At 51.1% G+C, this 22,472-nt stretch overlaps 1 protein-coding gene and 1 long non-coding RNA gene across 5 annotated transcripts in view; both read right to left on the reverse strand.

The window, feature by feature from the left end:
• RAP2C (RAP2C, member of RAS oncogene family) overlaps positions 1-7,655 on the reverse strand; it is a 149,937-nt gene extending 142,282 nt beyond the window's left edge. For 2 of the 4 annotated variants that reach the window (XR_007509384.1, XR_007509385.1), the window contains exons 1-2: positions 7,092-7,632; positions 4,926-5,245 (exon numbers count right to left, since the gene is read on the reverse strand). Coding sequence is in view for 2 of the 4 variants with exons in the window: in XM_049827417.1 (XP_049683374.1) it covers positions 4,967-5,245; positions 7,092-7,364 (552 nt within the window). In the remaining 2 variants the exon portion in view is untranslated. Of the gene's footprint in view, positions 1-4,925; positions 5,246-7,091 lie in introns of all 4 variants that reach the window. The other 2 variants (XM_049827417.1, XM_049827418.1) reach the window with 2 other exon arrangements.
• A 4,577-nt stretch (positions 7,656-12,232) lies between these two features.
• LOC126050059 (uncharacterized) lies at positions 12,233-18,002 on the reverse strand. The gene is made up of 3 exons (XR_007509389.1): positions 17,862-18,002; positions 15,036-15,117; positions 12,233-12,517 (listed from the first exon to the last, which is right to left on the reverse strand). It is a non-coding gene; the product is annotated as an uncharacterized LOC126050059 (long non-coding RNA).
• Positions 18,003-22,472: the final 4,470 nt, after the last annotated feature.

Below are 22,472 nucleotides of genomic sequence, written 5' to 3' on the forward strand. Positions count from 1 at the left end.
CTCAGCTTCTCCCACAGTGTGGGACAGCTAGTTTTCTGTGCTGAGCTCCAAAGCACTGCTTTATACAGCGGCATTCTTGAAGTTATCCTTCTCTAATTCTGGTAATACAAGAGGCAAGCAGGTTGCTATGAACTTTGTAACAGCTGCCCCCTGTGGGATACTAAATTGCTTCTAAAGATCTGAAACAGGTAGGAAATTTAAGTTCTCCTGCAGAGATACATGCATTAGACTGCAATGGTAGTGAGAAGGCGCTACATCACCCAGTAACATGAAGCAATGGGATTTTGTACAAGTTCTGGGAACAGGTAGATGAGCCAACTAATTCAGTTTTGACATCTGAGTTCTCAGCATTCAGATCCCCTAAATTACTACTAAAAAACCCCCTTCGCAGTCATCAGACCTAGCCTCAGCAGAAACAGAACTGTATGCTACTGTTCTCAATCAAGCACACAAATGTAAGTGGTGTTACCAATGTGACCAATACATCTTTGTATTTCTGAAAACTTGCTTGCACTTCACAAGATTTATGTGCAGAGATATCCTAAAAGCCTCAGTCAAAGCTGGGTCTGTAGAAACCTGTCCTTCATATGCACCTGCATGCACTTCACTGAAGCTTGATACTTAACTTTTCAGGGATTTTGATGAGTCTTCTCTATTCTTGAAGTAATTTCTTCTTTGTAGGAGTCACGATCTTACATTTACTAGTGTACTGTTTCTTTTCAGCTGTTGATTTGCTCTCAATTAACAGTTTGTCACAACAGAGTGCTCTGACATAGTTAGGGTTCCCTTCTTGCCTAACAACTGGTCACCACCAACATCCAGGAGCAGTACTCCTACACTGACAGGAACAAACAGACAAGTTTTGCTTGCTTGTTTGTATGTTTTTGAACTAACAGTAATTCTCACCCAGTCTGGTGAGCACATGTGCCCCCACACACTGATGCTGGCCTGCAAGTTTTAGATGGGGAGGGTCCCTGTACTGTCAAAACAGCAAACAAGCATTTAGCTTTTAATGGGGACAGATCAGACCTGCTTAATAGGTATTTTATCTTTGCTTAGAGCACAGGAGAGGCAAATCATTTACAGTGCAGCTCCTCATCCTACCAGAGTTAGATCCATCCCAAAACTTTACCTAAATCCAGCATCCAGTGCTGTAGCCAGCAAAGAATTGCTGGGGACAGTAAGAACAGAAAAAGCAAGTAATGGTATTTTCTTCCATATGCTCCTTCAGCATCCCTCTATTTACAGATTAGGGACCTCCCAATTCAGATTTGTCATCTTTCCATTTAACTTGTGCTTAGTTACTACAATTAGTACCAAAGTACCTTATCGGGCTTCACTTGCCCATGAAATTTCTATAGCACTCTCTAGTCTCTTCAGCAAGCAGGCAGGAGAGAAGGGGCTGTTAGACAATCTAGTGGAATAAATTTATCTGTGTCATATAGCCACACAGACCAGAAGACAGTACACTTTCAGTTTTTATCCTTAGAGAAGACTACTCTTCCTTCAGTGCTTGCTAATACCACTCATGAATGGAGGGGACACAAATCACTAGTCAGCATCAGTCTTTCACCCCAATATTAAGGTGTTCCAAATCTGACTAGTACCTCTACAAAAAACCTTTAACACACAAGCACTGCAACAGGTGCCATATTTTAAAGATGATTTAAAATACAAAACACGTCATAATGAAAATTCAAGAGAAATACTAGAGCATGGAACAGAGAGCAGCTACTGGAAATCTCACATCTCTGAATGCAATACTGAAATGACAGAAGACCACTGCAGAAGCAGGAAAGGGGCGGGGGGGGGGAGGGGGGGCAGGGGGGAACAGGATGCAAGAACAACACACTTTTTTTAAAAGAACTATGGGTTATCCTGATTAGGTAGTTATGTTCCATCCTTCATTTCACCCAAGGTGGCTGACAGAACAGTAATTTAAGCTAGTACTACTCAAAAATGCCATGGTAGAACCTACACATCATCATACTTGACAGATATGTTGAGGTATCAGTACCAAAACGAGGTAAGTGGTATCTGCTAGTTAACACTGACACTGAAACAGCCTCAGATAAAACCAGGCCCACCCCCCCACCCCTCCCATTGGTTTCTCCATCAGAATTGTAGAGACACAAACTTTGTTCTGAACTGTCCCAGACGTAAGACTCCTCCTGGACACAGACAGGTCATGGAACTGAGAGATGATGATTATGCCAGGACAGAGCTATAGTTCAAGCCCACTTCTTACACTCAGGTTTTCAGGCAGCTGGTTCCACTTCCTCAGTTTCACTTTACCTAGGAGGGGTCACTGCTAAAGCAGATGTTTTAGAAGCAGCAATTGTTTTGTGGATCACAGATAAGCAGAAGAATTACAAAGCTGATTACAGCTATCACAAGACACCATCAGCAGCTCTTCTACACTAGAGCACATCAGACAGAAATTATCAGGCGGTAAAGGCTTATCATAAAGTTAATGAGATCCTACACCTACTCAATCAAAGAACAAGGACAGAGTGGGAGCCAGGAAGAAGAAAATATCCTGAAAGTGCAAGGCTGAAATGAAAGATAGGGAGCATGAAGCCTATGAAGAGCCAGGACGAGTAATAAGGAAAGACGTTCCAGGCAGGGCGAGATCTGGACTGAATAGGAAGCTGCTTAGGAAGGATAAACTTACTTGTTTGGCACAGGTGATGAGACTGCACTGGGCGGAAGCAGCACCTCCTAGAAGCAAGGAAGTATTTTGCTGATAGAGGCTTGATGTGACATTATAAGCTAGGCAGAATGAAGGGGAGGAAGTGTGTATTACAGAAGCTTAGGTTCCTCTACCTCAAGAGATCACTAAGACACAAGAATACAGCCGTTTCTTCTGTTTCTTCTGAAGCAAGAGCATGCTTAGGAAACTCATCAAATCTAGGCATAAGTTAGGATTCAGAGGAATAACATATGGCCCTGCCTCCCACCTCAGCTTCACCTTTAAGATTAAACTTGATATTTAATGCTAAACCCAGAACTGGCCAAGTTACAAAGCAGCCTCCCTTTGAAGTAACCAATTCTGGACAATTCTTTGTCCATAAATTTCATGGACAAAGGGTCTGATTTTGTCAGTGTTGAAGACAACAACCTGCACAGGATGAACCGCTAGTAACCCAGGGGATTGCCATAACCTTTGGCATGATACTTCAAGCCCACATACTCTTTGTTTGTGAAGCTGCCTTAGAACTAGCTGAAACTTTGCATTACTATAAGTGACTCAAGATATTAACCCTGTAAGCACTTAGTTAAGAAAGCAGTAATTGCTCTGATTTACTTCTTCCTAGAACCTTACAAGGCTCTGCAGGTGTTAGGGATTAGCGTACAAGGAAAGACCTTATTTGTATTTTTTGCTGCTCCAACACAAGCGGTTTCCTCGCTTTTCAGCACGCAAATCTTGAACTTACACACATCCCTTACATGGTGACAGCAGCCTTTCCTAATTTCACAGGACTGGAGATAAAAACATCATGTATTATCTTTAGAATGACAGTGCTAGGGTCATGAGTATGTAAAATTTTACATTCACAAAGCACTTGATAACAATCTCCAAGACAAGCTTTGAGACTTCACTCTCTGACCTTGCACTCAAGATTAAAGAGGATACATGGTCCAAAGCTTCCAGTAATAACCTAATTTCCCTGTTGTCACTCAAGACACAAAAAGCTCCTTTGACTCAAGCAAGAGTTATTAACATGGCAGTCGGAGCCTAAGCCTCAATCAGTGCAGCTGTTAAGAGGGATAGTTCTTTCCCCTGAATTTTTATGTCCTCCCTCATCCCTGCACTTGCCCTCAGAGATCACATCGAGTTGTTTGCCAGGACAGGTCCAACAGACAACTGAAGGTCTGATGGACCAGCTGGCTGCACGCAGAGTGTAACAATGATGTAGAAGAGCCCTATTCAGTAACGTGGATCCAAGGTGATGGCGAAACTAGACCTGCAATGGCTAAGAAGAAAATTGAGCGGGGAGGGGGGTGTCTGGAACCACCTCACACAAGAATGACAGTGCTGCCGCATGCAGAGGAGGAGTGGATTCATTTACACAAACAGGTGAAAAAGGTACTGAAAAAGACCACCATACATGTGAAGGGCCAAAAGCAGCTATCCTTGCAGATAAAAATAAAAACCAAAGCAATACCCGAGACAGGGGAAGCTTCATAGAGGCCCCTCTGAACACTGCACTCTTGCCACACCTCTTATGAGTCACTGGGAAAGGAAAAAGTCTACATTGGGAAGCCATTTTATAGTGTGTTCTCTGCTCTGGAGATTTTAGATGAGGAGCACTTTGCACATGTCCTCGACTAGTACATGTGGGCTTCAAGCCACTCCTCACAGCTCATGGTGGTTCTCTTTTAAACTTATTTCACTGATAAGGCAGAACTGTACTCTAAGTACATTCAGTTTCTGTACCATAGGATTTTAATTTTTTTTTTTAAAAAAACAAGCTCTAAGTCTTCTCAGCAGAACTATTGGGACACTTAGGTCACAATAATCCCATTGAACTCCCAAGGTAATTCCCATTACTTGAAAATAATTCAGATACCAACTACAACCAAAGAAGAAACCCACTGCAACAGCACAAAACATTAAGGATAACATAATGTCAAATACAGCACTTACAGTCAAAATAGGTGCAGATGAGATCATACACTCTGTCTCACTGTAAAATTACTGCAAGTAAATGCAACGTTCCCCAACTAACCCTGCTGAAGTAACGCAAGAAGTCCATTTGACTCAAGTAACCACATGCAACTGAATGCACGAGCTTCCATCTCCATCAGAGGAAGGCCACCTCCAGGTTAGACTACTTAATTTCAGACTCCTTGTCACACTTTATCTGCTTACTTGAACAGCATGCCTATGCACCTCAACTAGTTATGACTGTTCCACCAACCTGCTCTGTATGGCCATGATTGAGGTTTTTCTTAATTTCTCTCACTGGACGATGCAAGTTGTACAACACTGATCTTGTTTTTCAGGCAGGGAGGCATAGTTCATTTGCCTGACGATCTCAGCAAACAGTTCATCCACCATTGTTTTACTCTTGGCTGATGTCTCCATGAAGGGACAGCCCCACTCCTGAGCCAGGGCTCTGCCTTCTGCAGATAAGACCTCCCTCTCCGACTCCAGATCCACTTTATTCCCCACTAGGATCAGAGGAACTTTCTCGTATCTCTTCACACGGACAATCTGGTCCCTCATCGGCTTGATGTCCTGATCAAACAATCCAACTGGTTAGTACATTTAAGTAATCACACGGAATTACTATACAACCACTACAGAAGCACATTTTAATAACCCTCACATGCCACTGGACATTCAAAATACATCAGAAGACTTCTTAAATTCATAGTCACATGGATCTAGAACTCGGAGAAAGTTTACCACCCATCTTTATTAAGTTATTTATTTTATGTAAATGCATACACATTTTAGAAAATGTGTGCGTATATACAAACAGAAAGTGACTGCTGTACTCTAAGAGAGACTTTCAGTTCAGCTAGAGGAAGATACAGCATAGCTGCTTTGAGAGTCGATTTCGTTTTTCTGAAAAAATTGTCTCGAGTCTAATGACCTGTAACATCATCATCAGCATGCCATTACACAATCATTTAGGAAGTTTGTGTTTATTTACAGCTTGAGAAATCTAGTTATTTAAATAAAGTCTTCTCACTTCTGGAATGCTTAGAATAATTCATTGTGAACACATTTAATCACATGTAAGTAACCAAATTAGATGCTGTAAAGAGATTTTATTACCTAGAGATGCATTTATTCAAGTCTGAGCTAACGTCAGTGGAGTTTACACTTGAAAATCTGAGTCAGCGTCCTCTGCCCCCTGAGTGTTTTAAGTTACTATCAGTACTACTAAGTTCTACAAATACTTGCATAGTTCGGAGACAAAGCAATGAAAGCGTTTGAAGTTACCACCATGTAAAAGAACTGCAGAGAGTGGTTTACACCTACAGGCTTCAGAGTAAACATGCTACAGACAGACAGGAATAATTAAGTATTAACAGGGTGGATTACTAACTGTATGTCCATTCCTTCAATAATGGGGACTTGCTGGTCCCTAAAACAAGTGAAAACGAGGGGAAAAGCATCCCAATGTCATTGCTGTTGTTTTCCAAAGGCAGTATGTCTTCAGCTTGTACTCGGGCTATTTCGAGGCCTCTGCTAAGATAAAGTTTAGCCTTCAGCAGAAGCAAACATACTGCTTCAGTGGGGGTGTGCAAGGTTTTGGCAAGCAGCTGGAATACACCCAACTCGGCAACCGAAGCCAACGCAGTAGTTGCAAATCCCTGCACTGCATGCAGTGCTGCTAAATCCACTTATTCCCCACAAATAAAGCCTCAAGTCTAGAGGCAGCTTAGACCAGTTACTGGCTGAGATGTTTCCATTTTTTGGAGAGTTTTAACATAGAAATGAAATCCAGACCCACAAATTATCACATATGGCTTGCTTCTCCTCTCCTCTCAGTACACCACCTACGCTGTGAAAGCATAGAGCTTATGCTGGACAGGAATATATTTGGGGGGGGGAGGGGGGCGGAAAATAGCAGCTTACTTAACAAGTCACAACTGCAGAACAATAAGACTCTCTTCTTCAAGACCAACTGAAGAAACAGGCCTTTTAAGAAGGAGGGGAAAGAAAAAAAAAGAAAAAGGGAAGTCCCGATTTTAATATCGAGTGATTTCTTCATAAAAGGGGATTGCCAGAAGACTTCTGTTGGGGAAGTGGGAGCGGGTCATTGTTCTCCAACACTGCGTGGGATTTAACAATGGTGGCACCCTGATAACTACCTGCGAAGCAAGCAGTTTTCCGTCAGGAAGCAGGGCTGGTCAACGCACTTTCACGCGGGGCATTTTCACTTTTGCCCCTTCGGAACTAAAGAGCTTCAGGCACCCAGGGCCAGCCCTGAAACTCCCTTCTCGGCCCAGCACCTTCCCCGGGGCAGGAACGGCTGCGTCCGAGGAGGGGACGCCGGGGCAGCCGCCTCCCCGCCCCCCCGAGCTGCCGGGGCAGCCACCGCCCCCGCCCAGGGCCCGGGCGAGGTTACCTGGAAGGACTGCTGGTTGACCAGGCTGTAGACGAGGATGAAGCCCTGGCCGTTTTTGATGTAGAGATCGCGCATGGAGGCGAACTGCTCGGTGCCCGCCGTGTCGAGGATCTCCAGCACCGAGGGGGACGAGTCCACCTCGATCTCCTTGCGGTAGAAGTCCTCGATGGTGGGGTCGTACTTCTCGATGAAGGTCCCGGTGACGAACTGCACCGTCAGGGCGGACTTCCCCACCCCCCCGCTGCCCAGCACCACCACCTTGTACTCCCGCATCGGGCCCCGCAGCCGCTCGCCGCTCCCCCGCCGGGCCCGCCGCCGCGGCCCGGGCCTAGGGCAGGCGGCAGCGCGGCCCTCGCATAGCCCCGGCCCGCCTGAGGAGAAGGGCGAGGCCCCGCTGCTCCTGCGCCGCCCTGAGGGGGGAGAGAGACAGCCGTTAGGGCCGGGCCCGGCTCGGTTCAGCCCCGCCGCCACCCCGCTCCTTACCGCCGCGCCTCACTCCATCCCGCCGTACCTCCGCCGCGGGAACCGCCCGGCAGCGGCCGCCCCCGCCCGGAAGGGTTATGCTGCGGCACCCGGAAGCGCGCCCCTCCCCGCCGCTTATCCCCGGTCACTTCCGGCGCGGAGCTCCGGCACCGCCGGCTGGGCACGCCCCGCGACGTGCCGCCGCGTCACCGCCCGCGCAAACAGGGCCCGGGTGCTTGGTGCGGCCACACCCCCTGCGGGGGACGGGTTTTCGTGTGGCACCGAGGCAGCCCCGCTCGCCTCCTGCGGGGGGACGGCTTTGCGTGTGGCACCGAGGCGTCCTCCCTGCCAGGCCTCGCAGCGGGGAGCCGCCCCGACATGGCGGCCGGCAGCAGCCGGCGGGCGCTGCGGCGTAGCCCTGCCCCGGCCGGGGGGGCGGGGGGGATGAGGGAGACGGTAGGCGGGCGGGCGGGCGGTCCCCGAGCCGTGCGGCCACACACGCCTTGCCTCCTCCGTGTCCCCTCACGCCTGGCCCCGGAGGGCCGGGCGTCCCCGCGGGGTGAGCGCAGGCCCCGCGGCCGATCGGGCCCGCTTCAGCCGCCGGCCGCGAGGCCGAGCTGCTCCCGGGCCCCGGCGGCCCCGGCGCCTTACTGGAGCCTTCCAGCACAGAAATCGTTCTTAATCACGGCACAAGTTACATAAAAAAGGCGGTTTTCTTGAGGAGCGCCTTGGCCAAGTCCTGCTCGGCTCTCACTAACTTGAGAAAAACTCATCTCTCGGCTGCCGGCCGGGAAGAGACCTGCTGGGTTTGGCGATGTGGAGGAAGGAAGGGCTGGTGGTGGTGGTGCGGCGGAAGGGCTGGAAGGGCTGGCGGTGTGGCAGGGGCAAGGCAGGGTGCAGGCCTGTGGAGAAAGGGAGACGGCCTGTGGCACAGGCAGGGAGCGGCAGGGAGGGTGGAGAGAGAAAGTACGCCGTCGTCGTGATTTTACGTGCCTAAAAGCGTGCTGTTGATAAAGTGGGCTTATAAAAGATGTTACGTCTACTTACAAAGCTTTGTCCTGTATCCTTACACCTTCCCGGCCACAGCAAAAGAGCCAGATCTCGCTGCTTGGCTGTCACGTACTTCCGCAGAGGTTTTGCTTTTTCCTCCTGTTTTCTTTCCCTCGGAGCCCTTTTCGCACAAAAAGCCTGCCAGAACCGGCACTGACTCTCCCAAACAACAAGCCAGTGTGTGGTGGCTCCGGGATGCTCGGTCGCTTGGGCGGCTTCATCACTCCAGCCGGCCGACAGCAGGTGTCAGCAAGGGACCGAACACGGGAGCAGAAGCCGCCAAGCTGCCGGCGTGACCTCGGTGGAGCAGCAGCCGCCTCGCTCGGCGTTCCAGCCCAGCCAAATGCATCCCCGGTCACTTTTGGAATTAGCCCTGGCGTTTCCCCCATCAGTGAATTTCCCTCGTTGTTAAGAGGAAGTAACTGAGAAGAATAAACAGCTGTCTTCTTTCTCAGATAATAAAATCCCTCAGTCACTGGCTCGATAGTTTGCACAAAGCATTCCCACCCATAGGAGAAGTTGCCCTCTCGTATAACCAGATTTGTTTCTGGGCACCGGAATGCTGCTTCTCACAGTCTGCAGAATTGCAGCAGACAGGTCAGATGCAGGATTTGTCCCTTCCCTCTGTGTGTTACCTGTTTGATTGAAAGTCTGAGGCAGACACTGCCGTGTGTCCATCTTGTGGCTGTCCTGCGCTTCCAGCAGGTCCTAGAGAGGTGCCTGGTCAAGGCTAAGCATCATCCAAAGACGCATATAAGGTATGGTAGAGGTGGCTCTGCTTGTGGCTGTTTTCACAAATAGCATTATTTTATTCACTTTCTTTCCTTAAAGAGAATATGTCCATTATGGGGAAAGCTCAGTGAGGACTTCTAGCCACCAGAACAAATCTTACATCAGTTACACCTTATTTGAGTCACTCTTCTTTATTGCATGTAAGCAATAACCCTTCTCCTTCCTTTGCCATTGCCTCCAAAATTGTTTTGTCAAGTGAATTGCTGGCATGAGCTAGATGTGCCTGGATGGAAGACATTCACATGGCTGGTGAATCAGCGCAAAAATGTAGAAAGGTGAGCGTTAAAACAGGCTGCCTCCTATTTCAACCCTATTATAAATCATGAGCAGTTGCAAAGTACCTAATGCACTCAAGGTGCTCAGGATAAAGGAAAGATGAAGGTGCTCACAGAGGAGCTTCCCATCTAATTTTAACCATGACACAATCAGCGACAGTGACAAATGGGGGGGAGGGAGAAAAGGGGCAAGGGAGGATGAGGGTGACAATAATGAGATTACACGGTCACTTAGGTTCATTATGCGCATGTCTTTGTGGCACTGCTGGTCCATTATGTTTGCGATGAGTGGAGAAATGACTAAGGGAGAGGAATGGGGCAAAGAGCACAGCGATAGGGCAAGCGGAAGAAAAAACAAATACGTTTTTGTGCAGTTTGACTTAACCAGCAATGCCTCACTCTTGGGCTGAGTGGACAGCCCAAGCAGGTGGGCGCAGGATCGGGAACCTGGACTTTTTTTCCTCCAGGTGCATAATCAATATCAATTTGGATTCCCGGAGGTTGGTTTCCCAACTCACAGCACTTTGTACTTGGCTATACGTGTCTACAGCTGAAAAAAAAAAAAAAGGCTGGTCTCAAAGTGCACCCAATTGTTCATTACCCTTAAGACAAGTCATTCCCTTCATTAAACAGTTTGCACAGCTCTTTCACCGCCTTGTACTCTACCACGTACTTGGAGCCACAAAAATAACCGGTGATGTAAAAGGTTTTGAAACTCCAGATGGGAATAGCTGCTTCTGCCATAAATGGCCAAGCCTTGAGCCAGCCACGCAGGGCACGTCCTGCCGATACCGCCGCTCTGCCACTCCCTTGCTATCACCATCTCCGTCCCAGTGAGGTGTGGCACATCCCGGGTCAAAGGCCTGATCTAATCTTTGCTGCCACTTTCTCCCCGCTCCTGCCAAACAGAAAGGCGCCAGTCTCGGACCTCAGAGCTGCCCCAGGAGGGTTGGCCCTCTCTCAGCAAAACAAACCTCCCAAATGAGCATCTGGGCAGGATTTGATGCTGCCAGAGCAGCTCTGTGCTGTTGGTGGGCTCAGCTGCTCTATGCCATGCCTGCAGCCAGCAACAATAAAGCAGGCTCTTATTAAATTAACCTGCTAAGACACAGATCCTGCACGGATGTTCAGGGAACGGACAGATGGCACAAGCAAAGGCCAGGAATAATTGCAATCCCCACCTCACCGACGTGAGAGATGGATCCTGCCCGGTGCTGTGTCCAACAGGGAGGCAGGAGGGAGGGCAGGCAGCACCCTGCCCTGCAGAGCCAGCCCCAAGAGGTGACGGAGGAGCATCCCCAAGCTCTGGAGGGAGTGAGGAGTCCAGAGCATCTCCCATGGCTGCCAGCGTGGGACTGCACCACCTCCCCACCAGCCAAAGCCTGCCCACCCCAGCCACGGCGTGGATGCTGCCCGGCTGCCGCCGCTGCCTGTTGCAGGCTGTCCGTGCTGTCATTATCGACCCGCTCGCTGCTCTGACTCATTGTGTCTGCCCGAGCTATAAACCAGGCTCTTCTCTGCCAGGAAGCCTGCAGCAGGCTGCCGAGCGAAGGTGGCTGGGTAGATACGCAGCAGGGATGGCCTGGATTTCACCTAAGTTACCGTCTAGCTGGGCACATCATTTGCGCAAATACATGCAAAACCAGCTTAAGACCTAGTGTCGTTTCTTCTCCGCCTCTTCCAGTGGTTTTGCTAATCCACTTATTGTGCCTTATGGTGTTCAGCATGTTAGCTGCAGGGAAGGGACTGGCTGCTCGGGGCTCGTATGGCTGTCAGAGCACTGGGGGCTGCTCTCACATGCGGCTCTTTCGAGGAGGTCCTGTCATACCAGTCACGTAACCGTAATGACGGTTTTTGATTTCAGCTCCATCAGATTATGGTGAAATATGTCTTAGGGGCTGGATGTGTTCACCTGGCCCAGGCGCCTAATTCTTGGGCTATTTCAGGCAGTACAATCTGCAGAGATACTTTTCTTCTTTGCCAGCTTTTCCTGCCAACCTAGAGATGGCTCAGAGGCAAATTCTGAGGACCTTTCTCAGAATTTTCTTATTTTACGCCATCCGTCAGCTTTTAGCCATTACTTTAGTAGCAACAAAAGACATGCCGGCACTTAAAAAAAGGTAAAGATCATTTTCCAAAGCAATTACTGATTTGGCGGCAGAAGTGGGGCTGCACTGAATTATAATTGATACAAGGAGTTTATTGGGATTTCTGGGAGGAGAAGCATCTCTCTTTGGTCCCCAGGCATGGTAGCAGATCACCAGCCATTTAGAAAAGCTTGGCCCAGGAGCTGTTTGTTGCTGATGAGCAGCACCGCAGGGGAAGATGCTGTCGTTACATCCTGCCACGCTCACAGCCTGCAGCCCCTCGCCTCCGCACCAGCCCTCTCTCCTGGCTATCCCCTCTGATGCTGCATCTCCTGCCTGCACGATCAGCATCCCGCACCAGGGCCGGCAAGCAGGTCTCCAGGTAGTGACGAGTCACCGCTCCGTGTGAGGACACTGGTGATGCAGCCAGAAAGCCGGTTTCATGGGTCACTCCTCTTCCTATTTTCTCCAGTCATCGAGCTATCTCCTCATTGCCCTTCACGGTCCGAGCTAATATAATCCATACCGCAGTGCCTGGGAAGTGCCTCCAGCTATCACTCACCATATCCGTGTTGGGATTGTGCCGAGCCACAGCTCCATGGCTCCCAAAAAGTGGCCTGTCCTCCACGCACATGACATGATGCCAGCATGGCATGGTCTCCTTGGATACCTGCTTCCATGAATTTCTGCAAAGCTGAGGGGATGGGTCTGTCCTCAGGCTTGACCTTGTCAAATCACCAGCACATGTGACAGCCTCTCCCTAGAAATATACATACATACATGTTTTAAAGTTTCTAGCCAACATTGTAGTAGAGTAAAACTGAAAATACAGCTCCTTAAGGCTCAAAAGCCAGAAGACAACAGTGAACACATAAACCAAACCTGTTGCTTTAAACCCCAAATGAAAAGAAAGGAGGGGGGAAGGTAAATACACTGCCAAGATATATTTTTTAAGCTTTTTGAAAATAAAGCAATTTTAAACTGACGTCTAACAGAAGAGTTTCCATTCGCTTTTAAAATTCCATGGGTTTCCCTTTTTTTATCATATTCCTGCAGCATTTGCAATTTAACGCTACAGAAATGTGCAAACTTGTGCATGAAATGCAGTAGCAAAATGAAGCAGCCAACAATTAATCAGAGCGAAACCCTCTGCTTTACTCCCCTTGGAGAGAAAGAGAGAGAGAAAACATAAAATTCAACCCAAACGGGGTATTGAGAAAGTACTTTAATATGATGTCGATTTTAATAAGCAAAAACATTTCTTTCTTCTTTATAATAAATTACTTTTCACTTGACAATTTCCTTGTAGCAAAGTGACAAGTATTATCCCGAATGGTTAATTTCTCCATGCAGACTCCAGTGCTGAGCTTATTAAAGCATGCTGAGTCCCTGGGCGGGAGCTGCCAGGTTGTGCGATGACCTGAGAACGTTACAACCACCGTGCGGTCTCATCTCCAGCCCTGGGACAGGCAGTGTCACCGAGATGGCTGAGCGCCTTGCCTTGCCGGCAGGACCTGGGTGCCTTGGTTTGATGACATGGGGATGGTTCTGCTGAAATACTGGTACCTCTTTCCCAGGGCAACTTGGAGCACCCCTCCTGTCTGGGATGGGATGCACACACGCACCAAAACCGGGTCCTGGCAGCACTCATGACACATGGGAGCTACGTTTCCCAGGTGGGCAATGCCACCGTCACCAACTGCTGCAGGGTGGCACATTCGCATGGCATGGCCCTGTTCCCCATGCTTATCACTTTTCCCCAGCCACAGCTGAGGATGCATATACACAGCAATGTCACTGGAGAGTGCCCGTGCCAGGCACACATTCCCAAACGGCCACACTGCACATGGCTCTCATGAGGGTGGAGAGGCTTTTGGAGAAGATCAACCTGAGGGTGGAGGAAAAGGCGTTCCTTCGGCAGAAAAGTGCATCGGCAGAGCTGCGAGCAACAGCCAGCCAGGCAGAGCTTCTCCCCAGACTGCACTTGCAAAAAGCTAACAAACAAAACTGTCTGCGAAGCGAGAACACGGCGAGCTCATTAAAGAGACACTTTATCAGCCTTCCTGGCAAGGAAGGCCGACGGAACAAAGCTGCGTGTCCCTCTGTGCCAGAGCCTGTCAGCTCCCCTGGAAATGACACCTGGCCGCTTGGAGGCAGTCCAGGCACCGGTGAGGGTCTTCACAACACCCCAGAAAGCTGCAGCCTGGATAACATGTGGCATCCGTCATCGTCATCCAAGGGAGCTGAACCACCAGCCCTCAGAGACTGGCTGCTCCAGGAGCCCGGCATGAGAGCCAAGGGGTTAAAGTGCTTGGCCGGGGAAGGTCCTTGGAGGAGAAAAACACCGACACTGCTTAATTAGAGTATTCAAATTGGATGGAGTTGCAAAGCAGTTAATTTCTCAACTTGAAAAAAACAGCGTTAATATTTGCCAGACAGGATCAGAAGCAGCAGGGGCCATCAACAGCCTCGCTGGGGCTCCCCGTGCTGGGGAGGACTCCAGAGGTCTCTGCTGTAATTGCCCACGGTCTTTATTATTTTGTTCTGCAGTTTATGAACTTGCTCGAGTTCATTTTGTGGATAAAAGCTGGTGATCCAAACTCCAGCTGTATCTCTACTTTCAGCAGCAAGGTTGCTGGCTGGTTTGGTATTGCAGAGCAGTGCTTCGGCATTTCAAAGACTTTTGTAATTTACGCCGTCTGGAGAGGATCAAACTCCTGGCTGGTGAAAGTGAGCATGGCCCTGATGGGGCCAGTGCTCCCTCCTGGCCTCCAAGGCAGCCAGCTGCCTTGCTGTCCCTGCACAGACAGACAAACAGAGCTCTGCACGAATGGAGCCACCGCTCATGCCAAGGGTCCACTGCCTCATTCATCCATGGGCATCTCAGCATCAGCAGCCCCTGAGCGAGCCCAGCTATGCCAGTGCCGGAGAGAGGATGCTCTTGCCTCTGTCTTGTGCCACAGCAGACCTGGAGGCAGCTGCAGTGTGGGGAAGTGGACTCAGGACGCTGGGAGGAGAGTGCCAAGACTCATTCCTTGGCTAGTCCTTGTCCACGGGCTGGCAGCTCTCCTTGAGCTGGTCCATCTGCCTCATCCCTCAGGCTTTTCTCATCTCCTGCTTTTTGCTTTTCTAATCTTTTTCCCCATATTTAGTCCCATGCCAAATTTTTCCCCATCCTCTTAAAATTCTGCAAGTCTCTTAATTTTTATTTTGTTTTTTTTTAGCTTGGCTGCGTAATTGTGAAGCGTCTTGAATCCCTCTGTGTTAAGTCTTCATACCTTGTGCTGCCACTATGTTCCAATCACTTAAACATGAGGTCTTCGCACATTATGCCTGTTGACACAAATTTTTGCATGTTCCCTAGAAAGAAAAACATCTTCTATTAGCCAGCGCTTTGCAGTGAATGAGAAGGGACAGCACAGCAGGAGCAGAGGCAGCCACCGAGGGTCCCCCCACCCTGCGCTGCGCTTCAAAGTGACACTGATGGCTGAGCTGAGCTGGGCTTTCTTTCTCGGCAATATCTAGTTGCTCTTCAATGGCCGCGAGCGAAAGGCTTTGACACCCTCCATCAGCACTGCACCAGGCGAGGGCTGGCACGTAGCCGGGCTGCGTGGCTCTGCGGGGTCCCCCATTGCCCTCCCGCTGGCGAGGCGGCTGCCGCCATCCCTGGCATCACCCGCCAAGTCTCAGCACAATGGGAAGGGGGAGAAAAAAAGCTGCTTCCCCGTGCACAGAAAAGTTGCGCCGAGAGCAAAGAAAATCGATCTCTGGCTGCTGAGCCTCTCTAGCACTTTGTGTTGCTGAAAGGAATAATCAAGCCCAGCCCTGGAGAAGACAAAGATGGAAAGAAAATAAAAGCTTTCCCCATCAGGATGATTTCTGCCTGGGGTTGAGGCCCTACCCAGGGACCCCAGCGGTGGTTTTGGGAGAGGATGCGCTGGGGCTGCTTTTGCTCCTGGGGCTCGTTCAGTGGCAGATCTGCGAGGATCCCACAAAACTTCGCTTTTCCTGCTCACTCGGCAGGTCTGGAGGGAAGGGGAGGAGGGAGGGTGGCTAACAGAGCTCCTGGCCGTGGAGCTGCCATGTGCCCTCACACTGGCCTTGTCCAGGGCACATCGCTTGAGCCACAACACAACTTTCCCCTGTCCTTCTTGCAACAGCCACGGTCTGGTGAAAAAGCCTGGCTTTCTCTGTGCAGGGGCCCTCGTGGGGCTGCACGGGTCGGAGTTAGGAGATGAGGAGCAAAGTGCCGAAGTGCCGCTCGTGGGGCAGAGCGGGGAGAGAAGGCACTTGAGGGCTCCTCAGCTGCCCACTAACACAAGCCAAAGGCTGGGCTTTGCCCTCCGCAAGAGCATGGGATGTTTGCCACAGACACCACCAGCAGCAGCTCAAAATCTGGTTCTAATACTCCGTTGCCTCAATGATTACCAGATTAAAGGAAAAACCCATATTGAAAAGGGGATTCTGGAGGCTCCTCCTGCTCCTGCCAGCACACCCTGAGCTGGTCCAGCCCCAGCTTCAGCTACTTGCAGTCCGGAGGACATACATTTGGGGAGGCAGCCCCCCAGCCCTATCCTCACCAAGCTGTCCGACAGCGGTGGGCAGAGCTGTGGCAGTGACAGGCACCTGCGAGCAGGGGTATGGGGGGGACCACCACATCCCCATGCTGGACCAGGGGAGCGGAACTGTCACCCCAGCCCCAGGTGAGCAATGCCAGAGGGATGCTCCATCGTTTGGTGTCCTGTGGAAGATGCAGGTCGATGAGGCTGGAAGTGGGGAGAGGCAGAGAAGCAAGGCAGATCGGGCTGGAGCAGATCTTCTCTCCCCACTCCTGCCTGCACGCTGCAGCCCTTGCGCCAGGACCGGCCAGGCTGGCTGGCTGGCTGGCGGTGGGCGTTCGTGACTCATTATCCCTCATCACCATCCGATGACATATTTACTGCCAGCAGGATGGGCCTCCCGCCAGCACGGCAGCCCCGGAGCCTTGCGGGAGGGCGGCTGGGCTCTGCCAGCGGCTGTGCCGATGCAGACGGGCTGGGACGTTACCGGCTGCAGCCCTGGGATGCACAACCCCCTGTACACCCCTGGCCGGGTGGGTAATCGGGGCAGACCAGGTCCCTCTGTCCTGGCAGCAAGTGCCCCAATGCTCAGGGTGGGAGCACAGGGCTGGCTGCGGGTGCGGGAACTGTGCAGGCAGGGTACAGGCAGGGTACAGGCAGGGTACAGGCAGGGTACGGGCAGGGTACGGGCAGGTGGAGATGGAACCTGGCCATGGCAAAGTGGGGCAGATCATGGAGCCAGCCCAGCACCCTCACCTCCAACGGCACCCACCCCGCTCATCCCAGCATCCTGGCTCATGGCACCGGGCCCACGATAACAAATACCTTTAAAATATTCTTTATTAAGTGAGAAATCTGACTCTGCTCCCCATGCCAAGCCCTAATACAGTGCAGACCTAAATACAGCACTAATGCAAAAGCTTAAAGGATTTCCCATAATTGAGCAAAGCTGGCAGCAGGGCGAGAGCCTGGCGGGGGGAACTGCAGCCCACCTCCCTCCCCAGCACAGGCCACCCTCTGCCCAAACTCGCTGGCCCAAATCCAGCCATAGCCCCCACCCTTGGACTGCGCGACGTGAGGAATTAAAAAGTCTTCCAAGGCCTCATCCTGCAGAGCCCAGAGCCCCCAGTTGCCCTCGTTACCCTCTCCAAAATCCCCTTGATTTACGCAACAGCACAAGTAGCATCACCGCATGTGAATTCCCACCTCCCCGCATCACCCCTGTCCTCCCGCTGCCGGTGCCGCTGGGGCCTTGCCTGCCCCTGCCTGCCCCGAGCCCCTGCTGCGGGGCACGACGGGGCCGGGGGAGCAGGACTGAGCACACCCAGCTCCTAAAACCCCCAAGGATGCTCGGAGCAGGGGAGCTGCTGAGCCAGCACCCACTGCTCCTGCGCACCCCGATGTCACGGGGCTGGGGTGGCCGCCAGCACCCTGCACCCCAGCAAATACACAGACTTAACTTTGCACTACCCCCACCCTGGTGCTGCCGCATACCGGCTCTGAGAACACTGATGGATTAATGGGCGACGTTCTGTGTCTCCTTACTTGCATGGTGGAGTGTGACCCTCAGGCAGGCTCACCCTGCAGGGCGAGATGGCTGGTGACTTTGATTCAGGCTTGTGTTTCTGCAGGGAAAAGCAAACAGTATTTTGATTCAACAGGAGTGTTCCAGAAGCTTTGTAAAGTACGCACAAGCACCTTTGCTTTGGCGCAGACATGCACCCCAAAACACCACCCAGCACCCCTTGACACGCCAGTGTGACCACACAGAGCTGCTAACCAGTGGGAGCCCTTCCAGGCACCTGGGTGCCTCCACACTGCATGCGTGGGGGCAAAACAGAGGGCTGTCAGGGCTGTGGGGTGAGCGGGGACACCACCAGGGACGCGGCCACAAAGCCCTCCGCCGGCTGCCACGGTGCGTGCAGGACATAGAGGAGCTGCAGCAGAAAGGCTGCCACGGAGATCAGCTGAATTACGGTGGCATAAAGCATTAAAGCAGAAGCTGCATCGATTATAAACACAGGCTTTGAGCACACGATGGCTGCAGAGGGGATGAAGGCAGCAGCTCCCTTGGGAAGGCGCAGATAACATTTACAAGCAAATAATTGACATGCACCATGGAGCAAAGCAGAAATACCTCTGCAAAACCCAGCTGCAGCTGCAAAGAGAGAAATGGTGCAGCAGCATTGTACCATGGCCTCCCGCCCAGCTGCAGTGATCCTTGCTGCGGCAGCCAGCAGGGGTGTTGCAGTGCCATTGCCTCGGGGCTGGATTTACCCCTTAGGATCAGGGCAAGGGCAGTGGGAACAGCCTGGGAGAGGACGGAGCACGCAGCTGCTAAACAGACTGGCAGAACCACCTTGAAAAATCACAGAATCATAGAATGGTTTGGTTTGGAAGGAACCTTAAAGATCACCTAGTTCCAACCCCGCTGCCATAGGCAGGGACACCTTCCACCAGCCCAGGTTGCTCAAAGCCCCATCCAGCCTGAACTTGAACACTGCCAGGGATGGGGCAGCCGCAGCCTCTCTGTGCAACCTGTTCCAGTGCCTCACCGCCCTCACAGTGAAGAACCTCTTCCTTACATCTAACCTAAATCCACCCTCTCTCAGTTTAAAGCCATTACCCCTTGTCCCATCACTACATGCCTTTGTAAAAAGTCCCTCCTCATCTTTCCTGTAGGCCCCTTTAAGTACTGGCAGGCTGCTCTAAGGTCTCCCTGGAGCCTTCTCTTCTCCAGGCTGAACAACCCCAACTCTCCCAGCTCATTTTCACAGGAGAGGTGCTCCAGCCCCCTGATCATCTTTCTGGCCTTCCTCTGGACCTGCTCCAACAGGTCCATGTCCTTCTTATTTTGGGGGTCCCAGAGCTGAAGGCAGTACTCCGGGTGGGATCTCATGAGAGCAGAGTGGAGGGGGAGAGTCACCTCCCATGACCTGCTGGTCACGCTTCTTTTGATGCAGCCCAGGATACGGTTGGCTTTCTGGGCTGCAAGCACACGTTGCCAGGTCATGTTGAGCTTCTCGTCAGCCAACACCCCCAGGTCCTTCTCCGCAGGGCTGCTCTCAATCCATTCTCTGCCCAGCCTGTATTTGTGCTTGGGATTGCCCTGACCCATGTGCAGGATTTTGCACTGGGCCTTGTTGTATTTCATGAGGTTTGCACGGGCCCACCTCTCAAGCCTGTCAAGGTCCCTCTGGATGGCATCCCTTCCCTCCAGTGTCGACCGCACCACACAGTTTGGTGTTGTCGGCAAACTGGCTGAGGGTGCGCTCAATCCCACTGTCCATGTCGCTGACAAAGATGTTAAAACAGTGCCGGTCCCAATACTGACCCAAGGAATGCCAATCATCGCTGCTCTCCACTTGGACATTGAGCTGTTGACCACAACTCTTTGAATGTCACCATCCAGCCAATTCCTTATCCACTGAGTGGTCCATCCATCAAATCCATGTTTCTCCAATTTAGAGACAAGGATGTCGTGCAGGACAGTGACAAATGCTTTGCACAAGTCCAGGCAGGTGATATCAGTTGCTCTTCCCTTATCCACCAATGCTGTAACCCCATCACAGAAGGCCACCAGATTTGTCAGGCACGATTTCCCCTTAGTGAAGCCATGTTGGCTGTCACCAGTCACCTCCTTATTTTCCATGCGCCTTAACATAGTTTGCAGGAGGATCTGCTCCATGATGTTGCTGGGCACAGAGGTAAGACTGGCTGGCCTGTAGTTCCCGAGGTCCTCCTTTTTTCTCCTTTTAAAAATGGGGGTTATGTTTCCCCTTCTCTAGTCAGTGGGATCTTCACTGGACTGCCGTGACTTCTCAAATATGATGGATCGCAGCTTAGCAACTTCATCCATGAGTTGATGACCCACGGGTGTATCTCATCAGGCCCCATGGACTTCTGCACCTTCAGGTTCCTCAGATGGTCTCAAACCTGATCTTCTTCTACAGTGGGTGGTTCTTCATTCTCCCACTCCCTGCCTTTGCCTTCTGCAACTTGGACAGTGTGGCTGGAGCCCTTGTTGGTGAAGACTGAGGCAAAAATGTTGTTGAGTACCTCATCCTTCTCCATATTCCAGGTACAAGGAGGAAAGGGCGAAGGCATTTGCAGCAAACATCTTCCAGCTGAGCCAAGCCTGGCTGGGCCCCTGCTCCTCCAGGCCCATTCCCATGGCCTTCAGGCTGTGGCTCTTTCCGTCTCTGTGCAGGTCCCCTGCCCACAGACATCCCAGAGGCCTCCCAGGCTGTTCACAGGGATCCTTCTTCGGGATGTGCTGCCATTTCGGAGATGTACTTGAGGCAGGGTCCCACTTGGGCTGGAAGGGGCACATTGGTCCATCATCTGCAATAACAACTTGGAGAAAAAGCAAGAGGGTACAGGCTATACTTCATGCTGCCCCACACTCTGATGCAATCCCTCCTGGGAAGGACTGGAGAGGATATTTTAAATCCACAACTCATTGGGGATGAGCCAAACATTTCTTTCTCCGGTCTCCTTTTTCTCATAATAAATAGATCAAAGTGACCTATTTATCCAGCACTAAGTCCAGATTGAATAAAAACTGGCTTTGGACCACAGAGGCCCATCTGAATATGGAGCAAGCCTTGAAAAATAGATTTCCCCCCCCATGTCTCCCACTGAAGCTTCAACATCCGAAGAGCTAAATGGAGATTTTTTATTAAACTTGGCTTTCCTGCACAAATGTGCCCCAGTGGAGAGGAAGATAGATAGGCTAGGTGCCGTAATATTTCCAAATGACACATGCCATAAATACAGTATCGTGTACAGTTTGCTCAGATCCTTTAATCCAACTTCATCTATAAAACGGTTTCTAGCAGCTACTCCTGTGACTTCTGGAATTGGGCCCCAGGTAAAATCCCCCATCCCTGGCCCAAGGATGCTGTTTGGCCTTGAAACACAATTTAAAGTCTCTTGTTAATGGGCTACCCTTGAATTTTGGTGCTAGTGTGGGACTCCCTCCCCCAACCCTCCCTGCGGGGGATGCTTCTCCCAGGTGGAGCTGGTGTCTCCAAGCAGCCAAGGCTCAGCCCTTCCCACAGCTCTGAGGAAAGCATCCCTTGCAAGCCCCCATCCCCTTCCCACAGAGAAAGCGAACCAGAGGAAAGCTGGCAACAAAAACTCCTGAGTAACCATTCAGGAAGGATCCCATCCTTCCACAACATCCACTACTTAGAAAAGTTTCTGGGTTTTTTTGGTTTAGAAACAATTCAGACATTTAATTGTGCCATCAGACAAGGCAGGAATCATTTATAGAAAAAAGCTGTAAGTGGCCTTGACACACAAATGGAGTCAATTAACCTGCAAGGAGAAGTCAGGGGAACAGGCTGATGAAAAAGAAAGTTATATAATTTGTCCTGGGCTCCGTCTGCCTTTTTTCAAAGTCAACAGCTTGTCCTACTAAGAGTGATGGGGAGGAGCGGTGTCTGCACAGCCTCCTGCAGTGTGCCTCCTCGCTGAACCGCTCCTGCCCGAGCAGCTCTAGCAGACCTGGAGCCCCCGCAATACTTATTTTTAAACTCTGATTTTCCCCGAGTCAGATTCTTGAACTCCTTTGGGAAAACGGCCAGTGATGCCTCCCATGCTGCGCTGCGCTCCCCTCCCTCGTGTTGGCATCAAACCCCTCGCGTTGCACCACCTGGGCTCACCCATCACTTTGGTGTCCCCCGTGTCGCAGCAGCCTGGGTGCCGAGGCCAGACCACCACTCAGACGTTAGCCGAGTTAAGCTGCTCACATCTTCAGGGGCTTCCTGATGTCATCTTCCGCTGCCCATGAGATGAGCGATGCTGCAGCCCGGCCTGGCCATGCTCCCTGGCTTGGTGCCTCCAGCTAGATCCAACATATGTTGAGACCAGCCAGCAAAAGCTAAAGCTTGTCGGGAGCAAGTGGCGATCTCAAGCGGGTCTAAGGGCAAAAGCCCGCTTTTACGGCAATGCTGCTGGCATGCATGTGGCGACCAAGGTGGCAACGCCGCCGAGCAATTTTCTTACCTCTAAATTTACGCAACATTACAGAAGGGACAAACAAACTCGGCAAGAAGCAATTCTCTCTTGCAGAAGTCTAGACCAAGCTTAGCCGTGGCTGCTCCGCGCCGCAGCGAGAGGCATCCCCAGCCGGTGCCGGCCGGAGGCATG

Source organism: Accipiter gentilis, chromosome 24, assembly GCF_929443795.1.
Source record: "Accipiter gentilis chromosome 24, bAccGen1.1, whole genome shotgun sequence".
Taxonomy (NCBI): domain Eukaryota; kingdom Metazoa; phylum Chordata; class Aves; order Accipitriformes; family Accipitridae; genus Astur; species Astur gentilis.